Source organism: Rattus norvegicus, chromosome 20 (assembly GCF_021556685.1).
Source record: "Rattus norvegicus strain SHRSP/BbbUtx chromosome 20, alternate assembly SHRSP_T2T, whole genome shotgun sequence".
NCBI lineage: Eukaryota > Metazoa > Chordata > Mammalia > Rodentia > Muridae > Rattus > Rattus norvegicus.
In genome coordinates, this window is record NC_141553.1 from 9514412 (window position 1) to 9542165 (window position 27754).

A 27754-nucleotide genomic window follows, 5' to 3' on the forward strand; every position below is an offset into this window, starting at 1 on the left:
TACACACAGACACATGCATACATACACAGAGACATGAATACATACATACAGGTAGACAAAAACACAGATATACACACAGACATAGACATACATAAAGACACACATACAGACACACACACATACACAGACATGTACACATACAGACACACAGACACAGAGACACAATATACAAGACAGACACACAGACATACAAATAGACACATGCAGACATGTACATACACAGATACACACAGACAGACAGGCAGGCACACATACAGAAACACAATACATAGACATATAGACATACACATACACAGACAGACACACAGACATACACATACACAGACACAAAGACATATACATATACAGACAGACACAGATACATAGACAGATATATAGATAGGCAGGCACAGACACATAGACGGATAAAGACAGACATACACACAGAGACACACAACACACAGACATATACACATAGACAGATAGACACCACAGACATACACAGATACCACAGACACAGACATAGATACAGACACATACACACACACGCACAGGAAGGAAATGGATTGCAGAACTCTGAGGATGGCGGGGTGACAGATGATTTCCCATCTACCATATAAAGTGTGCACATCTTTTGGGATGTGCTCATCTCTGTGCGTGCTGTCACTGTGTCACAGACAAACTCAGAGGCTTTGGGGTCGGTGAAACCTGGCCAGGGCCCTCTGCATTTTCCAAGCTGTGTGTCGTTTCTTAGCTTGTTTCCTGCTCTGAGCCTTGGTGTCTTTAGCCACAAAGCTGGGACTTGCACAGCCCTGATGTGCAAGAGGAGGATCAAAGGCAGTCATGCCCACGAGGAACACTCTGGCCCACGCCACTTTAGAACCATGCCCTAAATTGTATGCACACGTACTCCTGAACACCCACCAAATGAAGCTTGACCTAGGATGCAGATTTCTAGACTCAGTTCTGTAGACGGATTTATAACCCCGGTGTGTCTTGTTGAAAAACAAAATGTTTGTGTTAAAGGGAGAGAGAGAGCTGTTTCTTACTTTTTACCTTTTGCGTGTCTTTGTCTCGTGGGTAGGTCAATGACCTGTGTGAAATGCATATCGACACGGTTCTGAAGGAGATCGCCAAGACGTTATTGATCTCCTTGTCGGACAGTGGCGCCACCAGAGTAGAGGACATGCTGACCCTCAACGAGGTATGGGTTCATTAGAACTGTGGGAAGTGTTGAGTTGCTGACCCGACGTGTGAATTCGCAATCGAAAAGTGGACACCTGGGCCTGTTTTTTTCTTTTCCTTTTTGGAACTAGCTTTTGTGGGAAATAGCCTAAGCATCAAAGACTTGTGTGGCCACAGCTAGGTATGACTTACATATCCTTGAACTAATGCTGGAGTCCTTGGGGGCTCTGCCAGTGTTTCCGGTTCCTTTCCTTCACTGTATCCTCCCAGGGATATGTCATCTACCTTCCTTCCTCCCTCCCTCCCTCTTCTCCCTCTTCTCCCTCTTCTCCCTCTCTTCTTTCCTTCCTTTCTTCCTATTTCAACAGGGTCTTGCTATGTAGCCCTGGCTGGCCTGGGCTGTTTAGACCAGGTTAGCCTTGAACTGCTTGGGATTAAGGGCCTGGGCCACCATGCCCAGTTACCATTTTTCTTTCCGAGTGGGTTCAGATGTTCTCCTGTCCAGTCACTGAGGAACCTGGGACTCCCGCCTCACCGCGCTCCAAGTCTGTTAAGTGTTATAGCCAAGCTAGATTTCCTCAGAGTTTTCTTGAGTCACCTTCCTTTCTTACCCTCAGTACCTGTTCCTTAGGTCAGGCCTTTAAGCTCAGTTTAACACTGTGGCCTGCCTCTCTCCCAGCTTCTGTAGCTGGCCCATTGTGTTCATTGCCGGCACATCTGGTTACACAGTGCCAGTAGCATCCGGTCATTACCGAATAACATCTAAGCTCCTTAACATCCGGTTCCACTGACATTTTAGTCTGTGTTCTTTTCTGTTGGTTTGTGTTTATATACACACACGTTTAAAAGTTACACAAAATTTTTAAAGATTTTTTTTATATGCATAGGTGTTTTGCTTACATGCATGTCTGCGGACCACATGCTTTCCTGGTCCCTGAGGAGGGCAGAAGAGGGGGTGGGTCACCTGGGTTTGGAATTACAGATGGTTGGGTACGCGTTGCCACGTGGGTGCTGGGGATAAAACCTGGGTCCTCTCAAGAGCAGCCGATGCTCTTTTTTTTTTTTTTTCTTTTTCTGTTTTTTGGAGCTGGGGACCGAACCCAAGGCCTTGCGCTTGCTCGGCAAGCGCTCTACCACTGAGCTAAATCCCCAACCCCACAGCCGGTGCTCTTAATCACTGCGTCATCTCTCCAGCCCACTTGTCCACAGATCTCAGGTTTGGTATTCAGTGAATGTCTACACATGCCCTGCCTTGTGGCTGTCTCTACAGTATAGACTTTTCTTTATCCCATGTGAGTCTCTGGAGCTCCTGTTCACACAGTCTCCCTTCCTCTCCCCCAGGGAATTGTCATTCATTGTGCATTCACCATCTTGTTTTTTTTTTTTTTTTTTTTCTTTTTTTCGGAGCTGGGGACCGAACCCAGGGCCTTGCGCTTGCCTAGCAAGCGCTCTACCACTGAGCTAAATCCCCAACCCCTGTTTTTTTTTTTTTTTTAATTGCCTCTTCATGGAAATGTTTATAGCACTGGGTGTGGTCTTTATATTTACACAGAAGTGGCTCATCTTGTTCCTTCCATCCTGTGGCACTATAGTATTCTGTTGTATAAGTTCCCTGCAACTTGTCTAGACTGTCAGGGACCTTTGGCTAACGTATAGCATGTGGTTATAGATTGGACATTATTATGTGTGTGCGCGAACTGATTTTGGTGGGCGTAGGTGCGGAAATGAGATGGGGTCATTCGCCGTAAATATATTTGGCGGTGCAGTGTTATTGGAAAATTTGGGGTGTCCCTTCTTGGTTGCCAGATGATACTGGGGAGGTTGGGATCTCCTCCTGTGATTTTTTAGTCATGTAGATTAAAAAATTAAAACTGAGAATGGACTCAAGCAGAAGCTCACGGCAATTCTATTAGAGTATATTCCGTACACTCTGTATACGAATGGGAGGGAGTTTTAGAGAGAACAAGAAAGCTCTAGGTACCAGAGAGAACGCCCCGAACAGAGGTAGTCTTGCCGGACCTAGCTGGTGTTTTATGGTTGATCCAAAACTTGATTTAATTCAAGATAATGAGAATTTGCTCCTTTCATCCATGTTAGAACGTGGGCCCGCAACCTTTGGGCCAGATCCCACAGAATTTCATGAACGAGTCCCAGATGTTAGACACTGTTCAAGACAGAAAGCTCAGGGCTGAGAGGTGGCTGGGCTCTTAAGAGAATCTGCTGTCTTACGCTGTTGGAATTTGGTTTTGCTTTGATCCCATTGGTCCTGGTTCTAACATCTTGGTATAAGAGAGTATATACAAACAAGACGAGGAAGGTTACGGTTTAACCGAGACGTGCTTGTGCGTCCGGTTGGCAGCGGGTAAATTGTACTGGTTAGACTTTGCTAACTTGACAACATGCATGAATATATTTTGGAACAGGGAGTCTTAACTGAGGAATTGAGTGCATCAGACGGTCTTAAGTGCGCGTCTGTGGGGGCATTTTCTTGATAATGGACCGGTGTGGGTGGGCCCAGCACACTGGTAGGTACCACCCATGAGCAGGTGGTCCTGCCTTGCTTACCTGAGCCAGCCGCACAGGTCATGGAAGCCAAGCCTGTAATGGGAGCCACGCCTGTAAGCGATGCTCCTCCTCCAGGATCCAATCTAGTTCCTACCTCCAGGTTCGTGCCTCAAATCCCTGCCCTCAGTGATGGGTTGTGGTGGGACATGTAAGCCAAATACTACTGTTGTGTTTTATAAAAAGAGAAGAGAAGCCCGGGATTTGTCGGTGAAGGCACAGTATGGTGTAGAGTAGAGTTTATTTAGGGCATGGGGAGGGGAGTTGAAGGGGTAGTAAAGACAGAGAGAGAGAGAGAGAGAGAGAGAGAGAGAGAGAGAGAGAGAGAGAGAGCGAGCATGAACATGTGGAAAGAGTGGGGAAGGGGAATGGGGAAAGAAGGGGAAGAAGGTAAGGGAGCAAGAAGAGGAGAATGAGGGAGGGGGCAAGCAGCCCCTTTTATAGTGAGTCAGGCACACACCTGGCTGTTGCCAGGTAACTGTGGGGCGGAGCCTAGACGAAATGCCAACACCTACACCCAAGCTGAGTTTGGTCAGTGTTTTAATCAAGGCAATAAGACATCATCTGTCTGTCTCTTCTTGCAGTACTGGGGGTAGAACCTAAGACAAGTGCCCTAGACCACCAAGCCGCACGTCCAGTCCCTCAAGTTACTTTGAAGAAGAGTTAATCATGGCAGGAGAAATTAAAGTCATAATGATCTCATATGTTTAAGGTGTCTGGAAGTTAATGGCAATTTATCTGTCTAATAGACGTACACCAAAGAGTGGGCTGATATTCTAAACCACAAGAGCAGGCATGTGGAAGAAGCCGTGAAGGAGCTGATATTAATATTTGAACAAATCTATGAAGTTAAATACACTGGAAAACCAGCCAAACCAGTGCCAGGTAAATCCACTAGGATATGAGTGAGTCCCCAGAGCTGTGCATAGATGCCCCACCCCCTGACTCTCCCTCCCCGCAGGGACCTCCTGCTTCACAGAAAGAAAACAAGTATCCAGGAAAATCCACTCTGTTAGCACAGTTTAGACCCTGTGAGCTCCTGGTGGCAGTTAAGGAAGGTGGGGTCCTTAAATCCTAGATTTCAAATGCCAGCCACCAGCCAACTCTACAAGCCAGCCTTCCTGTAGAAAGCCCTCTCAGTCTAGTGTGTGTGTGTGTATGTATGTGTGTTTATGTATGTATATGTATATGTGCATATGTATGTACATGTGTGTTTATATGTATGTGTTTATGTATATGTATGTGTGCATATGTATGTATGTACATGTGTGTTATATGTATTGTATTTATGCATGTATATGTATGTGTGCGTATGTATGTTTGTACATTTGTGTGTTTATATATGTGTGTTTTTGTATGTATGTGGGTGCATTTGTGTGTATATATGTGTGTTTATATGTGTGTGTTTATAGGTATATGTAAATGTGTTTATATATGTGTGTTCATGTGTGTGTGTTTATATGTGTGTGTTTATATGTATATGTAAATGTGTTTATATATGTGTGTTCATTTGTGTATGTTTGTGTATATGTGTGTATGTATGTGTAGGTGTATGTATGTATGTGTGTTTATATGTATGTGTATGTTTATATGTATGTGTATATGTGTATACATATGTGTGTATATGTATGTATGTGTGTGTGTGCATTTGTGTGTGTCCGTATGTGTGTATTCTAATGTCACTTTGGTCATTTGACTTGTTTTGCTTTTGTCTTAAACACCTGAGAGCCACATCTATAATTTTCACAGCTCTAGAGATTTTAATTTCGGCAGGGTCATATTTTAAGACATGCCCCCACGTACGTCAGCCCTTTCTGCAGAATGAGCCCTGTGTTCCCACTTAGGAATGCTTCAGGGGTGCAGGGCAGTAGAAGTCAAGATCACACCATGCTGCGCCTCCCCACGCCCTACCCTTGCTTAAAGGATGGTATAAGGAGCCCGAGTCTTTTTTTGTTTCTAAGTATTTCTGTATTGTATTTATGCCCACGTGTCTTTGTGACTATGAGTCACTTAGGTGAGGGTGTCAGGTCCCCTGGAGCTGGAGTCACAGGCAATTGTGAGCCACCTGCTGTGAACTGGGGCCCTCTGGAAGCACAGCAGATTCTCTTAAGAGCCCAGCCACCTCTCAGCCCTGAGCTTTCTATCTTAGACGTGTGACTCTGTCCTAGTGCATTGAGTATGTCTGCCTGGGGACAGGAGAAATTTCCCCATCTTCCTGTCTATTTACAGAGATTGAAATAATTTTTAACTTTTTGTGTTTCCTGTTCTCCATTTTTTTTTTAAAGAATCTCTCAATTTGCTGAAAGAACGCAGGGCCCCAATAATTCCAGTAAATACATGTGTTCCTAAACCCAAGCCACAAGCTGTCGCATCTGAACCTCATAAAGAGGGTGGTGTGACTTTAAATTCCCTGCTGGGGAATATTTTTGCTCTCCGCTAGATTGTTGTTAAGGACCCAGTTGCTTTAGCTTTGCTAAACCTGCCCCATGATCGGGTACATTTGCAATGGAAGATTTGTGTAGTGAAAAATTTTTTTTTAATTTTGAGCTCTGTGTAAGAACTGACTGGGTAGAAGTTTATAGTGGGTCGCTTTACTGAAAAGGGGATGCTCTTCCCAGCATCCTCTGCTCAGGGTTACTGTACAGGCTGGTTCTTATGAGTCAGGGCTCTGACTAGACTAGGGGGTCATGCTGCCAAGGTAATGCTGAAGGGCTTTCTGCCCTAGCAGAGGTCAGAGGTCAGCTAAAGAGGTCAAAGGTCAGCTAAAGAGGTCAGAGGTCAGCTACATTAACTAAGTACCAAGGTCCCTGAGGGGAGCTGGCAACCCTCCCCATGCTCAGTGAGATGGGTAACATTTCAGTCAATCATTGAAGTGATATTATAAGAAGAGAGGGAGGGACAGAGACTGAGAGAGACTTAGTGGGTACACTAGGCCCATGAGGTTGTCTTTTCAACGATTTCCCTGGTGACAATCCAATCTGCAGTAAGGAGTGAGACTACTAGGAATCAATGCCGGGAGACATCTTTTGGTTGACGCACAGTGTGGGTGGTCCCTACTGGATTATTCCAGGATCCTGGAAACATCCTCCAGGACAGCCCCGGTAGCCAAGGATTTTGTGTCTCAGAGTGTCAACGCGCTAAGGGCAAGAAGCCCTGATCCGCAGAGCAGTTACACAATTACACCGCACGGTTTCCTTTTCTTCAGTTCTCCACTTAGCTTGTTCCCTTCCAAAGTGTCCAAACCACAAAATGTGAGCCTGTTTTAGGACGCTCAAGGTGTCAGTGAGCAGCTTTGAAAGAAGTGAAGTACACACACACACACACACACACACACACACACACACACACTTTTATGTGTGTGCTGGTCCCCACGTGAGCATGTGGGTGTGGAGGTCAGAGGACAGCCTTGGAGGACATCCCTCAGAATGCCGTCTATCTAAGGTTTAATCTTTTACTACGTATACCTATGTGTGCGTGTGCCTTTTGCGTGGGGGGGGGGTGTCAGAGGGTAACCTGTGGTAGTCTCTTACCTCTTCCTGCTTTGTTGGCTCTGGAGTTAGATCTTAGGTCACCAGGCTGCCAGTGAACACCTGTCCCAGCTCACCAGCCCACCCCTGGGATCTAAATTAAAAAAAAATATTTATTTACTTATTTATTTTACTTCTCTCTCTATCTCTCTATCTCTCTATCTATCTATCTCTCTAGATCTCTATCTCTCTATCTCTCAGATAGCATCTCTTAGTAGCTCAGAATTGATCATTTTGGTAAGGCCAGATGACTGACAAACCCCCAGACATCCACCTATTTCTGCCTCTTCTGTGTTGGGGTTATAAGCCTTTTACCACTTCAGCTTTTTGCACGAATGCTCCAAACCGAGCTCCAATCCCGCTCTTACACAGCAAGCACCTTCCTGGCAGAGAGGGTTGCAATTTTCCCCTCTTCTGAATTTATTTTTTTTAAGATCTATTTATTTATTTTATGTCTGTGAGCACACGGTCGCTGTCTTCAGACACACCAGAAGAGAGCATCGGAGCCCCATGACAGATGGTTGCAAGCCACCGTGCAGTTGCTGGGATTTGAACTCAGGACCTCTGGAAGAGCAGTCAGTGCTCTTAACCGCTGAGCCATCTCTCCTGCCCCCTCCTCTGAATTCTAAGCACAAAGATGGACTATTCTGATAGAATGCATTTTTAGTCGAACGGTGTGTCTTTTGGGTTGGCTAATTAATAACTGGATTCCTAATAGAAGGATTGTAAAAGAAACCCTAAATACAAAACCATTTCTTGTAAAAAACATTTTTAAAAAAAACCTAATTTTTAAAAGAGCTTCTTGGGGTTGGGTGGTATAGTACTTGGGAGGCAGAGGCAGGCAGATCTCAGGGAGTTTTTTTTTTTCTTTTTAAATATTTATTTATTTATTATGTATACATCATACAGCAGTCTGCCTGCATGTATTCCTGCAGGCCAGAAGAGGGCACCAGATCTCATTACAGATGGTCGTGAGCCACCATGTGGTTGCTGTGAATTGAACTCAGGACCTCTGGAAGAGCAGACAGTGCTCTTAACCACTGAGCCATCTGTCCAGCCCAAGAGTTAATTTTTTTTTCCTTTTCCTTTTTTCGGAGCTAGGGACCGAACCCAGGGCCTTGCGCTTGCTAGGCAAGCGCTCTACCGCTGAGCTAAATCCCCAAACCCCCAAGAGCTAATTTTTAAAAGCTTTTCTTGGGGCCGGGTGGTAGAACACTCAGGAGGCAGAGGCAGGCAAATCTTTGGGAGTTTGAGGCTAGACTGGTCTACAGAGCAAGTTCCAGGACAACCAGAGGTACAGGGAGAAACGGGGTCTGGAGGTAGCAGGGAGCAGATGTCTTGGGCTGGAGAAGACAGCTCAGCAGTTGAAACCACTGGATGCTCTTACAGAGAACCCGGGTGAATTCCATTCCCTGGGCCCACGTGGCAGCTCAAAATGAAATCCAATTTCAGGGATTCAAAGCCCCCTTCTGCCCTCCACACGTATTTGGGCACACACATTTCCGCAGGCAAAACTTACCCATACACATACAATAAAAATGAAAAAAGTAAAAACCAACAAAGCTGCCTTCCTATAAGGATTGGTCACGTGGGATAAACTGTAACCCTGAAATTTCAAGGGTTGTGGTTTCACTTTGGTTTTTGTGTCCAGAGCAGAGGAAGCATGTTGTTTTTGGAAGTGAGGCAGATGAGGGCGAAAGCCTCGAATACGACCCGGACTCGACGGCGAGGGACGTTGACAACAATGATAAAGAAGATGAATTTAAAAAGGTATTTATTGTGGGGTAAACTCGTGAGGTTTTGTGGGCTAAGCAGCTCTGGGGCAGGTCCGCAACCAGTCAGGGTCTGACGTAAGGTGGGATTCAGAAAATGCGATATGCAGTTTTTTTCTGCTGTGTGTTCAGACAGAGCTAACATCCTTCAGGTCTTCTTTTTTTTTCTTTTCTTTTCTTCGGAGCTGGGGACCGAACCCAGGGCCTAGGCAAGCGCTCTACCACTGAGCTAAATCCCCAACCCCCCTTCAGGACTTCTTTGCAGTCCTCATTTGATACGATTCTGTCCATGGCACGTTGTATAGTATTCTGATGGCCTGTGTTTTAAAATATGTTTATTATTTATATGCGCGTATGTGTTTGCGTGGGAAAGACTCAGCCTCATTGGTCCCCCTGATTGAGGGGCGTGGTCACCACAACAGTCTCTGTGCTGCTGCCAGAATGGCCTCTAGCAGATTCTGATTGAATCTAAGGTTGAGCTGGATAATTTATTCCCCAGGACCGCCGTGAAAAGCTTGGCACTCCTGTAAGTTCTGGTAATTTTTCTGCCCTCCACTTAACCCAACTCTCCCACCAGACTTAAAGGGGCCAAGGTTCCTCAGTAGTGAGAGGCGGAACCTCGCCCTGTGTACTCATGGTAGACATTCTGGAGGCTCCAGGGGTTCAAGAACTAGGCTAACATGCAGAAGGGACCTGGGTTTGTTTCTGGATCAACTGATGATAAAAGAAAACAGAGCCTGAATCCACCATACCGATCTGCTGAGGAGAAAGACTCTTGTGTCCCCTCTGCCCATCCTTCACCAGGCATTGAGAAACCTCACACTCGAGTTTTGGTATGCCTCAACGACTACTGAACAACACATGGATTAATCACGCTTGGGTTTGCACCTCTGCTTCCTGGTCTGCCCTCGTGCGGCTTGCTAGGCTGCAAGCGCTCTTCACTCACTGTTAACAGATACCTGTTATGAATTTGCCTAAAGAAAACCAGGCAAGAAATGCAGGGTTGAATTCATGAATTCATTTCCCCAGCACCGTTAAAAAGGCGTAGTTTAAATCCTTCTTACTGTTCCCGTGCCGTTTTAAATATTGAGCTTTGGGGAATGTTAGGGGTTCACGTCTGGTGTTAAATGTGACGTGATTTCTTATTACAGGAGTGCAAGGAAGTCTACGCTTTCTTCTCGCATCAATTGCTGGACAGTCTACAGAAGGCAACACGCTTATCTTTGGACACAATGAAAAAGAGAATCTTTGTTGGAAAGTAAGTTGAAAATGTGTTAAAGATGCCGGATGAATTGCCTATAATAATGTGTATCTCTATTTTATTATTTATCTGTTTATTTATTTTTGAGACAGTCTTTGTAGCTATACTAGCATTTTCTAAAGGAACAGCACTGATAATACATATATATAATATGTGTATTTATTATCAATATATAAAAAGATATATGTTATTTATTATATATGCTAATAAATATGCTATATTATATGCTACACTATATATGTTATATAGCATATAACATATATGCATGTATACGTGTATGTGTGTATGTGTGTATATACATATATATATATATATATATATATATACATATACACATATATGATAAGGAAAAAGATACCCTTCCAGGTTAGGGGCCAAGGTGTGCTGCTGAGAGCTGATGCCGTGTGACGGATCTAACCACGAGGTTTAATGGGAGAGGGGAGAGAGCAAAAGGCCATCTCAGAGAAGGGACATGATAGACAGACAGGGAGACAGAGAGAATGAAAGAGAGAGACAGACAGACAGACAGATCTAGTGGGTGCTAAGCAACCTCATAGCGACAGTAAAAATACTCTGCACCTGGTGGCAGGCGAGGATATAAACTAAGTAGCTGAAAGGCATGTGGTAGTTAATGCCTGATTTACAACTATATATGTATATGTGTATATACACATACATACACATACATATATTCATATGTCTGCATAATACATATATACATACATACACATACATATATACATATGTATACACATAAACATATACTCATATATACACATATATACACATACTTATATACATATGTATATACACATACACATACATACACATACATATATATATATACATACACTTATATACACATACATACACATACATATGTGCATATGTATATAAACATACACATATACATACACTCATATATACACATACACACACACACACACACACACACACATATATATTTATTTATTAGATCAGCTTACTACCTGCCATTCAGGTAGTCCGTTAACAGTTGTCTCAACCTGAAGAGTCCGGGGATCCAGTAGTTGTTCAGTCCACGAGGGTGGATGTCTCTGCAGTTCCCACTTGATGATGCAGGCTTGGAGGACCCCTGGAGGGCTGCTGGTCTTGGGTGTGTGTTGGATTCCTGAGGAAGCTGGTGTTGTTAATGTGGGTGAACGGAGGCTGCCACCGCAGGATAGGTGGACTTGCCAGCAGGAGTGAGAGCAAGCAGGCACACGGCGAAGTTCCCTTCTCCCATGTCCTCGTATGTGGGTGGCCAGACTTAGGGTGGACCTTCCTGCTTCATATAATCCAATCAAGCAAAACCCTTCACCCGAGTGTGCATCTGCTTGTGTTTCAGTTGGTTTTAGATGTAGGCAAGCTGTCAACCATGCTTGGCTATCACCTTAGTGTTTTAGTAAGGATCTTACTGCTGTGAGCAGACACCGTGACCAAGGCAACTCCTATAAGGACAGCACTTATTTGGGCCTGGCTTACAGGTTCAGAGGTTCAGTCCATTATCAAGGCGAGAACATGGCAGTGTCTTCATTCAAAGGCAGACAGGAGAAAAACTGGCTCCCACATGGTTAGGAGGAGGGTCTCAGTGCCCACCCCCTCAGTGACACAACTTCCTCCAACAAGGCCACACCTCCTCATAGTGCCACTCCCTGAGCCAAGCATATTGAAAGCACCACAGGTAGTTAAGGATGGCCATGGACTTCTTTCGACTCTGCTTCCGCAGTGCTAAAATGACAGGCGTGCAAACCCCGTGCTTTGTGCGCACCCAGGGAGCACGAGACTGAATCTTCCCAGGTGTGAGGTTCAAGGGGACAGGGAGATGGATTGTGGGTGGGGAGAAGTTTATTAGGAGAGTTATCAACTCCGCGGGCAGACAGACGATGACGGCGTGGAGAGGATCTGAGCAATTCAGGCTACAGCGCCTAAGATAGCAGGGTAGGGGCAGAAGGGTACAGGAGAGGGGGAGTGGAGGGGCATGAGCGGGTGAGGGTGGATGACTGTTTCTTCTTATAACCCTGTGAGGAGCGGGGAGGTTTTGCAGCCTGAGCCTGCAGCCAGGAGGAGGCAGGGAAGGGGGTGGGGAGCAGGAGGTGGGGCCACCCTCTTGACCCTTTGGTTTCTGAAACAGGTCTTGAATGGTGGGGGTGGTTATCTGAGGCCTCTTTTGGTTGAGCGGCTTGCTTGCACTTGGGGAGCTCTTTCTAGATCTCAGGTTGAGCCCTTGGTGTCTCAGCCACCATAACCCCGCCCCCCGTCTCCTCCCCCCTCCATTTTATTGGATCTCACTGGGAGACTGAGTTAGTACAAGTTTGTTTGCTCCATGTCTCCTCACTGTAGTGATGAGAACCAAGCTCTCTGCTAGCTTTTGAACTGATGTTCTTAACTCCCCTTTGGTGTCCACCCCCCCCCCCATTCCCCCGCTGGTGCTCCCACAAGGAGTGACAGCACTTCCTAAAATCACAAGGAGAGAGAAAATGGGAGGTCTGTGTTTTTCAAATACCCTTGTCTTGGAGAGCTCTGGGCGTGGAGGCAGAGGTTCTGATCTCTGTGTGTGCCTGCATCTGGGTCTGTACGTGAGTGACGTCATTTAAGCAGCAGTTTCCGGAAGGTTTTGACTGGGGTCTCCTTTCTGTGGGAAATAAGGTAATAACAATTTCAAGAGATCAGATAGGAAACGAAGCCGTTGTTAATATAATTTTCTGCAGAACGGAGAACCTGTGCAAAAATTGGCTGGCGTGCTGATTTTGATTTTGGCCCAAGACAATGTTCTTCTCTCTTTTCTTTTTTTCTTTAATTTTCATTTTTACTTACCTACTTTACATCCCGATCACTGCTCCCCCCAGTCACTCTCTCCCACAATCCTTCCTCCATGCCTCCCTCCCCTCTCCTCTGAGTGGGTGGGGCACCCCCTAGATATCCCCCAACCCTGGCATTTCAAGTCTCTGCCAGGCTAGGTGCTGCTTCTCCCACTGAGGCCAGACATGGCAGCCCAGCTAGAAGAACATATCCCACGTTCAGGCAGCAGCTTTGTGGACAGGCCTAGTTCCAGCTCATGCATGTTCTTTGGTTGGTGTTTTAGTCTCTGAGGGTCCAGGTTAGTTGACTCTATTGGTCCTTCCAGCAGAGTTCTATCCTCTTCCAGGGAAGACAATGGCATTTAGAGCCGCCTGGTTGTCAAATATCCCATCTTCTCTCCCCACAGGCCAGGACTTGTCCCTGTCCCAAATTCACCATCCTATTGGTTCAGGAGACAGATCCATAGCTTATGAACAATTTTTGGCCTGGGACTGCCCCTTTTCTGGTTGCAGGCTTCACGGCAACTCTCTAGCTTTTAGAGTTCCAGAGACAATTTTATCCAGCTGACAGCTGGGGGAGGGCCCTAGCATCTCCTGCTTCCCTGTGACTGGAAGGATTTTTAGCGCACCTCATACAGAAAACGGACCATAACAATTTATTTCTTCCGTGTATAATAATGTAGGGCTGTCTATTAAAATGCATGTGAGCCTGGGTCTGGTGGCACGAGCCTATAATCCCAGGCATTTAGGAGGTTTAAGGCAGGGGGATCACAGGGTTCAAGGTCAGTCTGGATTACAGTGAGGTCAAGGCCAGCCCTGGGCAAGTTAGTGAGACCATATGTCAATGTAAAAAAGAAAATGAAGACTGGGGAGATAGTTCAGTGATAGAATACTTTTCCAGCATACACAAAGGTCTCATTTTAATCCCCATCATATAAAAAGGAACAAATAATAAGTAACATAAAGTACATTTTTTTGTTTCATTTTGTTTTTTTGTTTTTTTGTCAGTGATGGCCTCTATTGTTGCAAGCCTGAGAGCAAAATGATACAGTCTAGAGCAGTGATTTTCAACCTGTGATTCTGACCCCATTGGGAATCCTGAATCAGATACGATATATATCAGATATTTATATTCCAGTTCATAACAGTGACAAAATTACAGCTATGAAGTAGCAATGAAATAACTTTGTGCGTGGGGGGGGGTCACGACAAAAAAGGGTCATAGCATTAGGAAGATTGAGAACCACTAATCTAGGAGATCTTAATTAGGTTCCTTTTCTTTGCTAATTAAAGAATTAAAAGGCAGGGAAAATAAAAAAGACAGGTAACAGCAGAGAACTCTCAAATACTACAGACAGCAGCAGACACAATCAGCAGTTGAAGAAAGAGTTTTGAGGGTGAGGGCAAACATGCATAGTCATTACACAGAGAAAAAGACCCTCCGCAAAGCACTCAGGGGCACCCAGAAAGTCAACAAATTCAGTGTCATCTCAGGGGCTGGGCTTTTAAAGCCTCTGTAGAGTTTTCCTCCCCTTATTTAGACTTGGCCCATTTGAAGGATGATAGGATAATTGATTGGTCCAGAACTGCTATGTAACACATAGTGGTCCAGCCTTGAACTTGATGGCCAGTCCATCAGTAGGGACCTTCTGATGAGAGACTGGAAGTCTACAAGGCCTTTGTTTTAAGCTGTCAGGGTTTTGTCTCAAGTCAGGAGGGTAAGGAAGACTCGAGCTATGTTGGAAATTGACCACCTTTATTACATAACCATGGCCCCTCTCCCTATCTGTCTGCCTTCCTAAAGGGACTCTGTCTAAATCCTAGTCTATCAAAAGAGTGCCACTCTTTTTATATGGCTAGTTATTGCCGAGGGGAAGCCAGCATCCAAATACTTTGAAATGTATGTGTGATTAATATTTTACCTCGGAAAATGTCAAAGCGATGTCTTTCAGTCCTGTTCTTTATGGTTCTGTGATAAACAGCGTTCTTTTGGTGTAATTTGGCATTTTAAAAACATCTCTTAATAATGCAACATCTTTTATTGATTTCCATGTCAGCTTTACACATGTAAACCATGTCCACAATCATCTCTGCTCTCCAAGCCCCTTTTCCCACTCTCTCCAGGTATTCCCAGTGAACACCCCCTTCATGTCCTCTTTTTCTTGGTTACCCATGAGCCTTGTCTGTGCCTGGTGCTTAGTGTTGACTGATCTCATTGCCTTGAGCTTATGCAGGTCTCAGTGCAGGTAGCCATCATCGGGTGCGACAAGCTGATAAATATGATGGCCATACCATGTCCATAGAGGAGCGCTTCCCAGCACCTCCCCTTCCCCTCTCCAGCTCCTAACATTCTTTTCCTTCCTTTTCCTGATGCCCCCCCCCCCACCCCCGAGCTTTGGTTTGGGAGGCCTTTGCTTTTCCAGGATCAAAGATGGTCTTCATTTTCATGGGGGAAACATACAGTGTTTCTGAGCTGGAACTCACCAGTTAAACTGTCTGTTCCTCCTAGCCAAGGGAGAAAGCGGTCAGAGGACGTCGTTTCCTTCATAAAAACCGAAGTGCACCTGGCAATCCCTAACGTGGTGAGTCTGACTTACTCGCAGTGGCACTTTTGGTAATGTATTCTTTTTTTTTTTTTTTTTTCTTTTTTTCGGAGGTGGGGACCGAACCCAGGGCATTGTGCTTCCTAGGCAAGCGCCCTACCACTGAGCTAAATCCCCAACCCCGGTAATGTATTCTTTAAAACACAGCAGCATTGGGTAAGTGTTTAGAATGTGAGGCTTTGGGTCCCCGGCGTTGTGAAAATGAGTAGCTACATTAAAAACAAAAAACAAAACAAAACAAAAAAAAACAAACAAAAAAAACAAACCCAAAAAAACCCTATGTGAGAACTGTACTTTAGCTTACAGTAAGACTTTGGTTCTATGTGTTTTTATTTTTTTTTTAAAGTTTATTATCTCTGTATATGTGTACACACACACACACACACACACACACACACCACACCACACACACAACCCCCCCCCACACACACTTCTAAATGCCTCACAGGATGTATTCCAAGCTGATGTAGGAGTGAAGATTTAGTCTGCCGTCCATTATTAAATAGAAATCATCTTGCTTTTTTCTTTAGACATTAAAATAAAATCACCACAGGGATCTCAATTCTCTCCATTCCCAAACCCAGCATCTTGGGATACCCCAATAAAAATTATAGCATGGGAGCTCCTGAGTTTTCTTTTCTTTCTTTTGAGCCAAAATTTTATTTATTCATTTCTTGCATTCGAAGCGTTCCTTGATGACATCCTTGGCCTGAGGTTCTTTGCCATAGTCCTTCACCACTTAGGCAACTGCAACCAACCACTTTCCGTGGTCTCCCCTCTCGATCGATTTTCCAGAGGCCTACCCATTCCCCTAGTTTCTCGTTGTCATCCACCTTTATCAGGCTGATCTGGTGCTCAGCACAGCGTGCCTCCACCAGCTTGACATACACGTCTCATCCCAGTCGGATGCAAGCACAGAGATGGGCTTGGCGCTTGTCTTAAGGCTTTGGCCGCTTCGCGTATGCCACGTGCTAGGCCATGGTGGATGAGGGCGGTCTTCAGCACCTCTGACATCCATTACACCTCCAGCAGCTATGCCTTCTTCGGCCATGGCGGAGGATTACGGGTGACGCCGAATCTTGAACGCACCCGGGCTTCCGCCTCTTCGCAACTTGGCGGCAGCAGGGGAAAAGCTCTCCTGAGTTTTCAAGGGCTAGCCCCAGCTGTTCACCGCTGCCTGGAACTAACTGTAGGTCACATGGGGGTAGTCTTGGTGCCCCCAGGAACAGTCTGGGACCCTCCTAAGACCACCTTGCTCAGTCTGAGCTCCTAGAGAAAAGCTGCAGATAACTTGAGCACATTTCAAAGAAGCAAAAGGATTCACAGCGCTAGGGCTTGTTCTGTGATTTCAGTCTGCTGAGGACGACCCCTTGACTGTTTTGCCAGCAGCAGTGGGAAGAACTGGGGATTCTCCAGGACGCAGGATATCTTCAGCACCTCCTGGCACAACCCTCAACCTCCCAGCAGCCTGCTCTTGACTGATCGTGGGGTTAGATTTGTAGAGTGAGGTGGGTTGGGGAGAATTATACACATGCTGCTGCTTCTCACAGGTGATGGTTCCCAGCCTGGATGACATTCAGCAAGCCATCAACCGCATGATCCAGTTGACCCTGGAGGTGAGCAGAGGAGTGGCACACTGGGGACAGCAGCAGGTCAGGCGGACAAAGTCTCCCCAGACCAGTTCTCGAGGCTCCGACCAACCCTCGATCATGGGGAAAGCACTGAAGAAGGAAGAGAGTAAGGAAACAGAAGCGCCTGCATGTTAGATTTCCTGACAGTGAGAGAAGAGAAAAAAAAGTTAAACCAAAATGCATGTGCATGTGCATGTGAGTGCAGGTGCTCGCAGAGGCCTCAAGAGGGCACCCGTGAGACCCTGGAGCTGGGGTTGCAGGTGGTTGCCTCCTGACATGGATGTTGGGAACAGAACCTGGGTCTTCTGCAAGAGCAGCGTTTGCTCTCAACCACTGAGGCATCTGTGTAGCACCCCCATCTCTCTCTCTCTTTATATATGTATTTATATACACACACTTTATATATATATATATATATATACACACACAATGTATATATGTGTGTGTACATATAGTATATATAAGTATATATACTATATACTTTATATATACTTGTGTATATTAGTATATCTAGTATGCATAAGTATATATAACTCTATATGCATGTAGTATATCTAAGTTAATAAGCATAGTAAATAGTATATATTTAGTATATATTATACAGTGTATAATTTAGTAGATATAGTATAATATAGCATACATACAATACATATTACATAATTATAGCATACATATAATGTATATTATATATATAATATAACAAATCTATATCACATACTACATATTACACATAAGTGCATATAATATATAGTATGTGATATACTATACATGTATATATGTATGTACATATAGTATACACTATATAGGTATATATTAATATATATTTATAACATATATGTATACTTATATAGAAGTATATATACTTTTATATGTATAAGTATATATTTTTATAATTATATACTTATATATAAATATGTGTGCTAATACATAAGCATATATAGAATATAGCATATGTACTTATATGTAAAAGTATGTAAGTATATGTATATAAAGGAATATATAGTATAAATCATATAAATTATATACACATATAAGAGTATAAAGACTTTTAAGGCAAGGGGTCTCACGTAGCCAGGCTTGCTTCAAACTTGCTATATGGCCTAAGGTAACCTTGAATGCCTGGTCCTCCTGCTTTTACCTCCCATGTGCTAGGATTATAGACATGCACAGATTATAGGCTTGCGTTTCTTTTTTTTTTTTTTTGGTTCTTTTTTTCGGAGCTGGGGACCGAACCCAGGGCCTTGCGCTTCCTAGGCAAGCGCTCTACCACTGAGCTAAATCCCCAACCCCCTAGGCTTGCGTTTCTTTGACTATATTTTCTTATTAATTTTCCCATTGTTAAAACCGTGACCACCGCTCTTTCACCTGCAACATAACATTCAGGCACTTCTTTCTAGTGTTTGATCCTAGGAGAAAAAGGTTTGTCATTTTATCATTGTGCAGTAATTCTAAAAGGCGAAGGGTGAAAGCAAATCTCTGCGCCGATCCTTCTCTCAGCATTCCTCGTGCTCCCATAAGCCACTGTGCCTTTCACAGATGCATGATGGGTAACAGCCCCAAATGGCTAAGAGATGTCTCAAAACATGAATGAGAAAGCAAATGCGGCCTTTATTTTTCATTTAGGTTGATTTTATGTACACGGGTGTTTTACCTCCATGTATATCTGTGCACCCCATATGTTCCAGAGCATAGAGTTTCCTGGAAACAGAGAGTTCCAATGGTGGTGAGCCATCACGAGTGGGTGCTGGGAATGGACTCGCTCTAAACTGCCGAGCCGTCTCTTCAGCCTCAAATGTAATTGTATATAGCAAAGTTCTCAGTAATACAAAACACTGACCTAGCAAAGCACACCACGGCATCAGTCAAACTAAGCCAGCCCCTTGCGTTCTATTTTGCTTAAACCTAATTCAGCAACAGAGCAAATGGGATTGCAGGCAACTGGGTAAATACCACAGGTTCCAGTCAGCCCGGCTACTGTTCCAGTGCAGGAACATGGGCCCCCTAATCACGTGTTTATCCAGTTCCAAAGGAGAAACTGGGAGTCGGTAATTTCACGTGACGCCTCATGCTTTTTTTAATTGTCAAAAAAAAAATTTTTTTTTTTAAAGTGCAGCACGGGCCAAGCAAAGGTCACTGGTGCCAATGTTGGTGGTGCATGCCTGCCATCCCTGTACTCAAGAGGGAGGTATCAGGAAGAAGACCAGGAGACAGGGACCTACCTTGTCGGCTACGTGGCAAGTTTAAGGCCAACCCGAGATCCTGTTTCAAAAAGAAAGCTAGGGTACAAGGATGTGGGGTGGGGCTGGGCTGAGCTGGGCAGTGTAAGCGAGATAACCCAGCAAGAAAAGGTGCTCAGGGGTTGGGGATTTAGCTCAGTGGTAGAGCGCTTGCCTAGCAAACGCGAGGCCCTGGGTTCGGTCCCCAGCTCCGAAAAAAAGAAAAAGAAAAAAAAAAAGGTGCTTAATCACCAACTGGATCATACAAATTAAATCTTCAGGGTCCACCTGGTGGAGGGAAAGAACACACTCCCACAACTGACTGCTGACCCCACACAATATAGCGTGCCTGAGAATACATAGACACACCAAATGATTAATAAAAATACAAATATAAAATTTTATAACTTATAATATTATATATAATATATAATATATTATATAAATTATATATGTATATATATGCATATACACATACACACACACATATAAGAAAAAAAAAGAAGAAAAAAAAAAAAAGAACTCCAAGTTAAACACAGACTCTCTCTACATTGGAAACATTTGCTTTCAGGGTCGTTTGAAGAAAGCATCCCAGCCAGGAAGCTGAAGAACTTCTACCCTGGCGTGGCAGAGCACAAGGATATCTCCAAGCTGGTCCTCCTCCTGTCGTCCTCTGTGAATTCCCTCCGGAAGGCGGCCACTGAGGCCCTGCAGGACTTTCAGAAGTACAAGACTCTCTGGACGGAAGACAGAGATGTGAAAGTCAAGGTGTGTTTCCACTGCAGGTTTTGTCTATTTATTTATTTACTTCTTATTTATTTTTGATCTGCTCGTCTCTGACCTTTGAGGTGTGTGTGTGGAGATGGGGTGGGGTGGGATGGTGCTTTTGAGGATAACACAAGGACTCCTAGCAGAGGTGTAAGACCTCCCCCCCCCCCAAACGCCAAGCAACTAGTTAATTCTCACACTGATACCCTGAGGCAACTGATGACAAAGAGGCTCTGGCGGGACTAGGCAACAATGTACCAACCTCCTCATAAAGTCTCAATGACAGACCAAAGTTCATTCCCACCAAATTTACCCCTGGGGAACCAGGGGGATTACTTACTTTCAGAGCATGGGTGACCCGAAAAGCTGTATTGTGATGGCTGGCTACATCCAGCGGGAATGATACCTTCCCTGTGGGCGATGTAGATGGAGTCTTCCTTAAGTTCTTTCTCTCCAGCTTCTGTACTCTAGCACCTCCCATTGATGCTAAAGACCATAGGCAATCAGGACAGTTTGTATTCAGTTAGCTGAAGAGAATGGCTGGATCCTTCCTGCCCTCTCCTTGTCTGAGGGAAGGTCAAGAGTTGGCAAGCCCAGCCGTGATGACCTTTTGCAAACTGTCCCAGCTTGCACAGAGGACGGACATGCACAGTGGAGATACAAGGAGGCTTCTGAACCCAGACTGACCAGTCCCAGTGTCCTGTGAAAGTCCTTCACGTGGACTTCAGCCCAAGGGCCTATCACGATACCTTGATCCATTTGAAGCCAGTGTCTCATAGCACGGAGAAGTGTAAAAGTGTATGAGCTGTGGTTAGGACCTCCCAGAACAAAGGGAGTGCATATTACGATATAATCAGGATCTGTGTGCACATGCCTGCCTTTGGATTACCCTGTAACTTAGACCACCCCGTCGGAATATATGCTACCATAGAAGGGAGTGTCTTAGAATTTCCATTGCTGTGAAGAGACACCATGACCAAGGCAGCTCTTATAAGGACTGCATTTGATTGGGGCTGGCTTACAGGGTCAGAGGTTCAGTCCCTCACCATCAAGGCAGGAACATGACAGCATCCAGGCAGGCATGGTGCAGGAGGAGCTGAGAGCTCTACATTTCATCTGAAGGCTGCTAGGAGAAGACTGGCTTCCAGGCGGGTAGGAGGAAGCGCTCTTCCACAGTGGGAGGAGCCTGAGCATAGGAGGAGCCCTCCAAAGCCCGTCCTGAGAGTGACGCACTTCCTCCAATGAGGCCACACCTCCTAACAGCGCCTCTCCCAACGGACCAAGCATATTCAAACCACCACAGGGAGCCAAGGGCTAAAATATAAAGAGAAACTAAGGAAGGGCATATAAGGCTACACCCTGCTGTGCTCAGGACTTGTACTTTGAATGTGAACCCACTGAGCCAGTGCCAGCATAAACAAACACTGCTTCCTAGCAGAGAGCTTTAGGGTCCCATGTCCCCAGATGAGAATCCCGCTACCGAGCAAGTGCTGTTTCCAACTTAAGTGTTACAAGTGAGATTGTTAGACTCCCAAGGAGCGAGGAAATATTAACTGTTGTGTTACCTTGCAGGAGTTTTTGGCCAACAACCCTTCCCTGACTGAGATCCGATCAGAAATTCTCCACTATGCAACCTTTGAGCAGGAGATCGAGGAACTGAAGCCCATTATTGATGTAGGAGCCTTGGAGCTGCACACAGGTAACTCCAACAGTGTGACCGACAGGTTTCTGATGTGGGCTCAAGGGGGACAGTGAGGCCGATTGTTGGGGTTGAGGGTGGTTCTTAGAAGAGTTGTTAATGCCATGGACAGAGAGACAACAGAATGGTGGGACCTCTGAGGAGGAATCAGGGGCCGTGGCAGAACTGAGGCCCTTTCTCATAGCTCTCTCTAAGGGTGGGGGTGGGGGTGGGGGTAATGGCAGGTTTCACAGCACAGGCTGCCACCAGGCTTTCTGATTCCTAGAGAGGAGCCCGGGGAAAGGACCGGGAAGAGGATACATGGTTGTCCGTACCCGCGTTGATACAAACGGCCTTCCCCAGGGAGAAACCTGGGCATATGGAAATCTGGTAGCTAAGGGCTCACAAATGATGTGTCTGTGGTGTCTGCCAGAGGGGAAGGGTGCCATAGGGATCATGAACAGACTACTCTTGAGGTCTGGTCTAGAGTAGAGATACATAAAATAGTTATCTATTTATCTATTTATCTATCTATCTATCTATCTGTATTTTTTTTTTACAAGGTAGAGATATTTTACTGTAGATTGAAGGGACACCGGGATGGGACCCATGACATGGTATTTGACTCAGCAAGTAGCTTTGGAATAATACTGTAAATACCAAGTAGTTCTAGGTCAACACATTCTTTTCCCTTCCTTTTTTTTTTTTTTTTTTTTTTTCTTTTCTAAGACAGAGTCTCATTTAGTCTCCAGGCTGGCCCCAAGTGACTTTACAGAGGGAGATGTCCTCGAACTCATGATCCTCCTGCCTCCTCCTTCTGAGTGCAGGAATTAGAACATGAGCCACCACACACATTTATGCTACATTGGAATAGAAAAGCTTGGGGTTGGAGAGAGGGTTACTGGTTAAGAGGGTACGCTGCTCTTACAGAGGGCTCAAGTTTGGCTCCCAAGATCCCATGTGAGATGACTCACAACTGTCTGTAACTCCGGTTCCGCCGAGTCCAACGCTCCCTCCTGGTCTTTGTGCATACTTCTCTCATGTGTACATATCCCCACACACTTACACATAGCTTAAAAATAAAAGAAATCTTTAAAGGCTAAGGTGAAACACGTATACCACCAAACGCACGGTGTCGCTGGACCTCCAGAGTGGACTAGGGGACCATGGGACCGTGTAGGAGGCTGAGGACACCCTTTCTCTCGGCTCCTTTCTTCTTCCCCCCTGGGTTTTCTGCTTTCCAGAGACTCTCAACTCTCCCTCAACTCTCATCTCAACCTTTCAAGAAAGGACTCTTCCCATTGGTTCCCATGAATCTCTATTGAGCCGAGGCTCATAAAATATTTAAATATTCTTAAAGGGACAGGACAGGGAGGGTGCAGAAGAGTAGGCAAGCCAAGACTGTGGTTTGCTGGGAGAAACAAGGAATTTCATTCCACGGAGAGGGGCTTCCTTAGAGGGAATGATACAGAATAAGGAGGGTCTAGTGATAGGGTGTCCCAAGCTGGGCAAGGCTTACCCAGCAGGACTCTTCACTTGGAAACTCTCCTCCTGCCGGGTGGTAGCTGCATATGCCTTCAACCCTACTACTCTGGAGACAATGGCAGGTTGATATGAGAGTTCGAGGCCAGCCTGGTCTACAGAGCCATGGGTCACATGTCGTCCGTGAATTCTGAATGCAGGCGGGTGGCTGAGCTGCCGGGATCCTCGGCATCCACAGCAAACCATTTCAGAGTCATGCTTCTGTCTTTCTCGTTCCCTCCAGAGCCAATGAAGTTAGCCTTGTCCATCGAGGCCAAGGCGTGGAAGATGTTGCTCTGCCGCTACCTAAATGAGGAATATAAGAAGAAAATGTCAGACATGATAGTGTTTATCAACGAATACTTGAAAAAGTTATCCAGACCCATCCGGGACTTAGACGATGTCAGGTTCGCCATGGAGGCTTTGTCCTGTATCCGAGATAATGAAATTCAAATGGACATGACCTTGGGGCCCATAGAAGTGAGTTATGATTTTGGATTTTGCTTTCCTGAAATGCCTTAAAAATAGAAGGAAGCTATAAAAAAGAAAGTGATTCTGTGATATGTCTCTTCATCTAGTAGATGGAATAGCTTTGGGGGGGGTTGGGTGGGGTTTGGTTTTAAGTAGGGTTTCTCTTTGTAGCCCTGGCTGTCCTGAAACTCACTCTGTAGACCAGGCTGGCCTGGAGCTCAGAGATCCACCTGCCTCTGCCCCCTGAGTGCTAGGATTAAGGTGTGGGTCACCATTGCCTGGCTTGGAATTCTCTTTTGATGCTGATATCTGTGGGGGCATTCTAAGGACTTCAACACAAGAGGGGTATTAACATACGTTTAACGGGCTAGGCAATGTTCAGTATTTGATGCAGACGCCAACATCTTATGGGAGGTATTGGCCACACCCTCCCATATTAATCCTACTTTGTTAGGTAAGTTCTAGAAATATCTTTAGCTCCCTAGAGACCAGTTGTAGGTCTTATAAGCATTCGCATGCCACGGGCGGGAGAACTGATGTTGACTCAGTAGCCACCTAGCGGACCTTAAATGAATAAAAGAGAATATTAGGGAGAAGTATCGTATTCTTCTTTTTCTTTGCAGCAAAGATAAATCACCAGAGTGTAAGTTCTCAATGGCGTCTGAGCACTTGAGTTCATTATCTTGGTCCTAGACATCACTGGGGAATATCAAGATTCCATCCATCACAAGTATTTTATGATTGATAGTGTTTGGAATATATTGGAATGTATTGGGTAGCATTTTGAGGCTCAGTGATGATGGGAACCACTCTTCATTGGTTTCCAACTTGGTTTGTTCTCCAGACAGCATCCTCCCATGTAGTTCATAGCGTCTTAGGAGTTGGTACTGGCGCCGATTCCTCCCGGTACTTCTGTTAGTTACATTCTGACCTCTACTTGTTACATTTTGTGGCTGTGATTAAACACCATGGCCAAGCCCAGCATGGTAGAGCATGCTTTTAAGCCCAGCACTTGGAGGGCAGAGGCAGGCAGATCTCTGTGCGTTTGAGAAGAGCCTGGTTTACAAAGGGAGTCTAGGACAGCCAGGGCTCTGTTACACAGAGAAGCCCTGTCTAAAAATAAAAAAAACAAAACAAAACAAAACAAAGCAAAACCAAATGAAACCAAAACAAAACAAAAAATTCTCCGTGACTAAAAGCAGCTATGGAAGGAAGAGTCTTTTGGGGCTCTCTGCTCCAGAAGGATAAGAGCCAGTCATGGCAGTTGGCCTTGGCAGCAGCAAACAACGGGCACTGTGGCAGGAGCGGGCAGCTGGGCGCTTGCACCTTCTACCACAAGCATGGGACAGACATGGAGGGAGGGAGGAGAAGCTTTAAGCCCTCAAATCCCTCCCCAAGCAACATACTTCCTCCAGCCAGATTACATGTTCCAGACGTCCCTAAACAGTGTCACCAACTGGGGACAAAGAATTTTCAAATTCCTTAGCCTATGGAGTAGTTCTCACCACCAGAGTGCCTGATGTTGGCCACTACTGTATGCCTTCTAAGCCCACTCACCGGTAGCTAATGATCTTCACCTTTTGCTGCTTTTAAGATCTCAGTATGTGGGAACTTGGGATGCCAACCACCCGTCCGTCCCTGTTTAATAAATCATCACCCACTTCTTTATTCAGCAAACACCCTTTCGGTCAATCCAGCTGAGTATTGAAACACATCATTTCCTTTCGCTCCTTACATAGCTGAACCCCGCCTTCACGTAGGAGACGCGATCCCCTAGGCGCTGACCCAAGATCTCGGAGGAGAGAGGCAGAAAATAGCCCTGAGGGTGTTTTCTAAGCGGGAGCCTCTCACTGGGATCCACCTACGTCTCCACCAGGGGTGGCTGGGAAGTGAGGGTTTCAGAGCTCGTGGTCCGGGGTCAGCACCATGGAAGACACTGAGCATCTCCACAGTTTTAACTTTCCAAACCGTGCTAGTAGAATTCCCCATCTTCCTCGGCTCGAGGAGGTGGTTTCAGGAGGGTGTATCTATAGCTGCCGGTGGCTACTCCCTCCCCCCCCCCCCCCCGAGGTGTTTTCTGAACTCTGCCGCCCCTTTGCAGGAGGCCTACGGCATTTTGAACAGATTCGAGGTGGAAGTGACCAAGGAGGAGTCAGAAGGCGTCGACACCCTGAGATACTCGTTCAACAAGTTGCAGAGCAAAGCGGTAAGCACACGCTTAATCCCATTCTTCTGTTAAGTCACCGCTTCCAGGAAAAGGCGTTTTTCGGAGCCGGGACCGAACCCAGGGTCTTGCGCTTGCTAGGCAAGCACTCTACCACTGAGCTAAATCCCCAACCCCACGTTTTGAGCTTTAAAAAAAAAAAAAAACAAAACTATCACCCGTAATAATTTTATTGCCCATGCAACCTGCGTACCGGAAGAGTGGCCATTCTGAGCCAAGCGACTCGGCAAAATTGTCTAAAAACCATCATGACTTTCTTCTAGATAGAACCGACTTACCATCCCCTAAAGAATCCTTTGTCTCTTAGCAGATGCTCCTCATTCTCCCCCAGCCCTGAAGCACTTTCCTCGTCCGTGGATTTACCTTTTCTGAATATTTGACGTATATAGGAGTCATAGTGTACGTGGGCCCGCATGAGGAGTCTTTAACTTAGCGTTCATTTTCAAGGTTCATCCTTGGCGCACGGGGCACTCCGTCTTTCAGCTGTTAATAATATCAAGCTTCCGTTCACGTGACCGTTTGATTGCGTACCACCAGACGAATGTGCACGGAAAACTTGGGCTTTTTTTTTTTTTTTTAAAGAGCTTTTCCGTCTAATGGTTGACTTCTATGAGTCATTAATATATTTTGGGCCCCTCCTCTCATCCATGACTTGCAAGTGTTTTCTCTCTCGTTCTGTGTATAGTCTTTTTATTTTTTTGATTGTTTGACTGTTTCGGCGATGGTGGGAACAGTCAGACTTCAGACCCCTTCATCCGTGTTCAGCAGAGTTCTACCACTGAGCTATAAGATCTCAGCTTTGACTCTCTTTCGTTGTCAAAACAACGAAAGCACACCAGTCTTTTGTGTTTTCACGGAAGCCTAATCAATCCAGCCTTTTCTTTCGATACCTGTACTTTCATACCGTATCCAGGAAATCCTTGACCAGAATCCCGTTATACAGATCCACGCCAATGCTTTCTTAGAATAGTTTGATAAGTACAGTCTTTACCTTTAGGCCTCTGATGTATCTTGAGTTACTTTTTATCTGCGGTGCAGCAGTCCTCTCGAGTAGCTAAGCAGAGAAGGACTTCAGTGTCCCGCAAGTGCATCCGGGCCCTCGTGTATAATATAACACGTGAGCAGATACGGATTTATCCCCTGTCTGCGGCGCGACAGACTTGCTGGAGGAGAATGGTACTTTTTTTTTTATTTTTATTTTTTTTATTTTTTTATTTTTATTTTATTTTATTTTATTTTGGTTCTTTTTTTTGGAGCTGGGGACCGAACCCAGGGCCTTGCGCTTCCTAGGTAAGCGCTCTACCACTGAGCTAAATCCCCAGCCCTTTTTTTTAAATTTTTAATTCATCACTCAGGTCCTCGTGCTGAATATTCTTTTTGATTCCAGGTTTCCGTGCAAGATGAACTTGTGCAAGTGCAACCGAAATTCAAAAGCAGCCTGCTTGAGTCGGTGGATGTCTTCCGGGAGGACGTTATAAACTTCACAGAAGCCTATGAGACGGTAATTTAAACATGGCACACCTGCGTTTCACAATGC

General features: G+C 45.3%; 1 protein-coding gene and 1 pseudogene across 1 annotated transcript in view; one reads left to right on the forward strand and one right to left on the reverse strand.

Moving 5' to 3' along the window:
- Window positions 1-27754, forward strand: part of Dnah8 (dynein, axonemal, heavy chain 8) — a 256161-nt gene that overhangs the window by 60044 nt on the left and 168363 nt on the right. The window contains 11 exon segments of the mRNA NM_001427092.1: window positions 1064-1183; window positions 4476-4611; window positions 8905-9023; window positions 10177-10283; window positions 15615-15687; window positions 17259-17445; window positions 20127-20323; window positions 21896-22022; window positions 23767-24002; window positions 26095-26199; window positions 27605-27718. Coding sequence (NP_001414021.1) covers window positions 1064-1183; window positions 4476-4611; window positions 8905-9023; window positions 10177-10283; window positions 15615-15687; window positions 17259-17445; window positions 20127-20323; window positions 21896-22022; window positions 23767-24002; window positions 26095-26199; window positions 27605-27718 — 1521 coding nt within the window.
- On the reverse strand, window positions 16312-16806 carry LOC134483875 (small ribosomal subunit protein eS12-like; annotated as a pseudogene).